Source organism: Zonotrichia albicollis, chromosome 25 (assembly GCF_047830755.1).
Source record: "Zonotrichia albicollis isolate bZonAlb1 chromosome 25, bZonAlb1.hap1, whole genome shotgun sequence".
In the NCBI taxonomy this organism is placed as follows: Eukaryota; Metazoa; Chordata; class Aves; order Passeriformes; family Passerellidae; genus Zonotrichia; species Zonotrichia albicollis.
Genome location: NC_133843.1, coordinates 2,618,097 through 2,624,096, shown reverse-complemented (window position 1 = coordinate 2,624,096; position 6,000 = coordinate 2,618,097). Strand labels below are relative to the sequence as shown.

General features: G+C 46.8%; 1 protein-coding gene across 1 annotated transcript in view; it reads left to right on the top strand.

Moving 5' to 3' along the window:
- The window catches only part of PANK4 (pantothenate kinase 4 (inactive)), a 20,538-nt gene continuing 14,538 nt past the window's right edge, over positions 1–6,000 (top strand). The window contains exons 1-5 of the mRNA XM_074558843.1: positions 1–221; positions 2,741–2,823; positions 3,304–3,512; positions 4,921–5,104; positions 5,592–5,684. Of these exons, the coding sequence (XP_074414944.1) occupies positions 104–221; positions 2,741–2,823; positions 3,304–3,512; positions 4,921–5,104; positions 5,592–5,684 (687 nt within the window). The 5' untranslated portion in view covers positions 1–103. The remainder of the gene's footprint in view (positions 222–2,740; positions 2,824–3,303; positions 3,513–4,920; positions 5,105–5,591; positions 5,685–6,000) is intronic.

Genomic DNA, 6,000 nt, shown 5'->3' with positions numbered 1-6,000 from the left:
CGCCTGATTCCCCCACGCCTCCTCTCGTTCGCATGCAGATTTATGCGCATACATTTGCATGCCGATGAGGTCGGGGTGAGGGAGGGAGCGGGTCGTGTTCAAAATGGCGGAGCGGGGCGGGCGCGGCAGCGGTCACAGCAGCCTGGACAAGAGCATCACCCTTCCGCCCGACGAGATCTTCCGCAACCTGGAGAACGCCAAGCGCTTCGCCATAGACATCGGTAACCGGGCGGGGGAGGCCTGCGGGGAGGGGGCGGCGGCGGCGGCGGGGAACGGGCGGCGGCTGCAGCCCCGGTAAGGGGGCCCGCGGTGGGCCGGGCCGGGCGCACGCGGGGCACGCTGGGAAGTGTAGTCCCCTACGAAACGCGGGCCAGCGCGGGTGGGCGCGGGCTCACTACAGCTCCCGGCGGGTTGCGCGGTATGGGGGGCGGCGCAGCGCACGACGGGAATTGTAGTCCTGCTGCCGGGTACCGGCGCGGTGCGGGCGGGCAGCGGCACTACAAATCCCGGCGGGCCCCGCGCGGGTAACGGGCCGCGAGGAGCCGGGCGGGGTGGCCCGATCGGAGCTGCCCTTGGCGGCCAAGGGGGAACGGGGGTGAGCCCGGAGGGCTCAGCCGGACCGGCCGGGGGGCGGCGGGGCTGGGGAACATCGGCTGCAGCCCCTCAGAGCGCGCTGGGCCCTGCCCCAGTGCGCCAGGCCCGAGTGCGGAGCCCCTCAGCTGCCCCCCGGCCCAGGCCGCGGCCCGCGGGATGCTGCGGGCGCTCCTCCGGCTCCCAAAACCGGCCTGAAATAAGCAAAAAGAGCCGGGGACGGCGGCTGTGGCATTGCCCGGGCAGGGCAGGGTGTCGGGGTCTCTCATTGCTACCTCACTTACCCCCAAAACCACCCGGTGCCTTGTGCGTACATCCGAGCAGCCAACATTGGCGATTTCCCTATGGGGGACAGGGTGACACACGGGACAGGGTGACACTCGGCAGGGTGACACAGGGAGCTGTGCAGGAACAGGCTGAGTTTCTTCCCAGTTCCTCCCGTGCGGGGATCAGCAGTGGTTCTGCGGACACCCACTAACCACAAGTGCCGTTTCACACATTTTCCTTTTACTGCCTTAAGATCAGCAGAACTTTTTAGGAGAAAAGCCAGGGAAAAGAAAAGCAAGCTGTTATTGCTCAGGTGAACACTGCTCTGTGTGCTGGAGACTCAGGGAGAGTGGGAATAAAACCTGCACCATAATAGAAAATGTTGTTGTGTCACTTCAGCCCCTCGGGAGCTGCTGGTTCCACGCCTGTGAAAATACCAGCTGGAGCTGGCCCTTTGTGCGGGTCAGCTCGGAATTAGAGTGCTGGGATTAGTTATAAAACCTAGTTACATGTCTCAGCTGGTGTTCTGAATGGATTTAAGTCTTTAAAAACTGGGAGAGCAAGGGGATAACGCACAAAGCCATGGCTCTGCATCCCGTGGGGCTGGTGGGGAATTCCTGCAGCACCTGTTTCATTGTCGGTGTAAAGAAAGTGACATTCCAACACTGAGCCTCAGCTTGGAGCTGTGGAGGGAAAGTTTCCCATAAAAGCTGTGCAAGCCCTCACCTTTTAGCAGAACAGACCGTGGGTTTTGTTTACCAGAAACTTCAAAGCAATGCCTGGGACACTGAAATCAGATCCAAGGTCAGGGGAGCTTTATTGCTTTTGTTACTGTAGGTTCCTGTCCATGGTCACTCTACATTGACCTCACTTAAATTTTCCTGGAGTAAACTGCCTGTTTTTCTCCTACAGGTTGCAAATATTTTCATAATAAAAATTTTTGAGTGTTGTGGAAGAGCTGACAGTGTCTTTCACCTCTGCTGCTTCATTTTTTGGTTTTTATTAGGCAGCAGAGTGCAGTGCCACTGAATTCAGCCATTATTTAGGATCTAACATTGCCAGGTTTTTATTTACTTTCAGGACTTTAATGTTAACCCAGTAGTGGATCACAGTTACCCTCAGACCTGGAGCACTGTGCTGGAAAACTGAAGTTATTCAGTGTAACCCCAGAAATCCACTTCTGCAGGTCAGATGCAAAGACAGGGCAAGGGGTTGAACTTTTTTTCAAGGGGAGAGTTGGAAGTTTGAAAGTTTTATTGCCGTGGAGGCCTGAAGGGGGTGATGAGGCTGCTCTGCTCAGACTTGCACATTGCTAACATCTCCACTTTTGTGTGCTTGAGAAACAGCACTCTGAGCATTCTTTACCCCAAAGCCAAGACCAGTCTTGCAAAATAATTACTCAGCACAGAGGGTCATTTTCTAACCAGCCAGGAGTTTGCAGATTTGTCCCTAAACGCAGGGTGAGACTATTATTTAGGTGTTGCTGTTGAAACACTCTGTGCACATGGGGGGCATTGCTCAGTGGTGGCAAACCTGGTACAGATTTGGGGGGTTTCATAAAGTTCCCAAACAATTTGAATCACAGCAGTACATGTACTGGCCTGGCTAATTGAGAGTTTCCACTGCTCATCCTCATCCCACATCAGCCAGGCACAAACTGAATTTATGGAGCTTTTCCCTCCTGTGATGCTCTGGGGGTTAACCAGGCCAAGAAGTTCCTCAGCAAAGAATTCTTTCTGCAAGGATTCTTTCTGCATTCCCATTAATTTTCTCTGGCTTTACCTGAGGAAACCTGGACAGCCAAGAGCTGACATAAACACAAATTCTATTGTTTGCTCCGAGGTGAGGCATTAATCATAACTTGTCATCTCTTCATGAACAGGTGGTTCATTAACCAAGCTGGCTTATTACTCAACTGTACAGCACAAAGTGGCAAGAGTGAGATCCTTTGATCATTCTGGAAAGGTGAGAATTCCATCAGGGATTGACTCACAGGAGTGAGGTTCTGGACTGGCTAGAACAGAAATTATATCCAAACCCATCTAATAACTTGCTTATATAAAACTTTCTGAGAAGTGTTTGTATTGCCAGGTACTATTTATATTTATTTTTATTATTTATATTTAATTTATTAAAATATTTATTTTAATAAATATTTAATAAGGCAGTAAGTGTGGTACTTTTGTTAAAAATCCCTACTCCTGTGCAGAAATAAGTTTCCTCATGCAGAAGGATTTCCTGCATGTCAGCTGCATGGGAGAATTGATTATCTCAGCTTAAGGAGAATTAAGAGCTGTGAAACTTTATTCTTCTTTGCCACAGCTTGAGGTGTTATGTTTAATGGCATTAACACAGTTTCAAGGGCAAGAAAAGCACAAGTATTGATGTTCAGTAGTTCAGCATTTAACCTTGATGTTCTCTAAGAAATCCTTTTCTCTTTTTAAGGACATAGACAATGAACCTTTGTATGAAATATCTGTCCAGGAGGAGATTACAGCTCGACTTCACTTCATTAAATTTGAAAACACTTACATTGAAACCTGCCTAGATTTCATCAAAGACCATCTTGTCAATACAGAGACAAAAGTCATCAAAGCCACAGGTGGTGGTGCCTATAAATTCAAAGACCTTATTGAGAAGAAACTGGGGTTGAAGTAAGTGGAACTGCTTTTTCTTCCGTGAGGAATTAACTTACACCTACTCCAAAAATTCTGTCATTTTCCTGGGCATGCTCAAGGGTAATTCATGTGACAGTCATTTATTGTACAGCTCCTACCTAAACTTCATGCAAAGGCTTGTAGCAGAGTAATGAATAAATTTACAGTCTCATAAATTTACTTTTCAAGCACCATTATCAAACACCAAATCCTAAAAAGTTTACACTGAAATCTGCCTAGATGTCATCAAAGGCCATCTTATCAATACAGAGACAAAAGCCATCAAAGCCACAGATGGTGGTGCCTATAAATTCATACTTTCTATGCTGTAAATGTGGAAAAACATTCATTTACCCCAATATTAAACATCACTGGGGAGAGCTTCAAGGCAGCTCTGCTGTGATCTGTGTAGGAGATTCCTCAACCTCTGAGGGCCTGTGCTCATCTTTTAGATTATCTTTGCAAATTACTTCTTTCTCCTGATAAGCTGGGCTCTGTTATCTCTTTATTTCACACCAGCCCCCTTTAGTACCTTATTGGCTGTACTGAAGATCAATTAATCAAGATAAGGAGGCACTTTCCCCTCTTATCTCATGTGGTGCCTCTGCTTTAGGTTTTTATTTGGTTCTGACACACTCAGCTTTTCTCCAGCTCCAAACCAGAGCAGCATCTCCACCATGGAGCACACAAATCATTCTGAACAGCTGAGATGAGTTTGTGCCTTGTTTGTGTTTCCAACAGGCCTCAGGATATTTCCTGTAGGAATTTCCCTACAGACACAGAATTTCACAGAAATCAGTGTGTGTTACCTGATTTATCAATCACCTCTAAGTTTTGTATCACATTCCCAGACTCTACATTGGGGATATCCTGTTGTGAATCCTGCTACTCTTGTGAGAAATCTTTTTCTGTGTTTGCTAATCCCACTTGTAGGCTCCTCCCAGCCCCTTGAATCTGTCCTAAACAAGTGCTGAAATGTTGAGGGGGCCTCTTGTGCTTTATTAGGAGTCAGGGGAAGAGAAACAGGCAATTATTCCATGTTGGGAAATTGTTTTTTGAGGTTAATTTCCAGCTGAGCCTCCTGACCTACTTTATGGTCATGAAAGCACAGCCCATGAAAGGAGCAGGGCAGGAAAGGAGCAGTGTAAACAAGCAAACAGGATTATTTTTAATGACAACATGATTAAAGTTACTGTGTAACAGAACCCCAGCCTGGACTCCTGGCATGGGAGGGGAGCACCAGGCCATGTGCAGATGGAGGTTTCCTGTTTCCATGGAGCTGGGCTTGTGCCAGCTGCTGTGAAAATTCCCTTCTGCCAAGTCTGTGCGAAAATCCTGCTCCAAAACCAAACTGCCTTATCAGGAGGGCTGGCACAGTTATTGAAGGCTTTTTCCTCCCCCTCAGAGTTGATAAGGAAGATGTAATGACCTGCCTAATTAAGGGGTGCAACTTTGTGCTGAGGAACATCCCCCACGAGGTGTTTGCTTACCAGAAGGACTCAGACACAGAATTCCGCTTCCAGACCAACCACCCCAACATTTTCCCTTATTTGCTGGTCAACATTGGCTCAGGGGTCTCCATAGTCAAGGTGAGTGCTGGCCACCTTTGATAAAGGTGATCTGAAACCTCTCCCTGGTTCAGATTTGTTCCTGGATAGTGCAAGGTTTAAAAATAAAATTTTGCCCTTTTTAAAGTTTATTAGGTTATTTCTATTAATTGCAGAGTTTTGGATGCTTTTCTATTTACTAATTTTTAGAATTACATTTAATTTGGTTTTTAGAGAAGTGATTACTCAATGAGGACAAAGGCTGTCAGATCAAAGTGATTTTTGTTTGTTGAAGAGATCAAGTTTAATGTCTACATTTAGCATTATTTGCCAAGAATTAAATACAAACATTTCCAAAACTGCTTGTGGTGTATGTGCAGTGTGCCCTTCTCACCTGCCCCTTCCACAGTGGAAGGATTCCATCTCCACTGATTCCACTCCTCCAAAACCCTGCACACTCTGACATTTAAATCTCTGTTCAACATTATAAAAGGACTTTCTGAATAAATCTGCCCTTTTTGACTCACAGGTAGAATCAGAAGACAAATTTGAATGGATTGGGGGCAGCTCAATTGGAGGTGGAACCTTCTGGGGTCTGGGAGCTCTGCTCACCAAAACAAAGGTACCCAAGTGTCTCTTTTAATGGGGGTGGGATTAAATTAAATCCTGGGAGGAAACCTGAAATGCTTAATTGTTAGGTAAGAAGGCTGAGTCCTGGACTTGTGTTTCTATTTTTGACACTTCTGATGCATAAAAGGAAGTTTTACATGATAAAAAGATACTGGTGGAATATAGGGACAAGAATTAGAAGATATTTATTGTGACTAAAAGCAATCAAGGACAAGTGATGGACAAGAGCCTCCTCAAAGTAATTTTTTATTCTCTTTTCAATTTAAAACACCAGCCCAGTTCCTGCAGCACTGTCTGCAGAAGAAAGC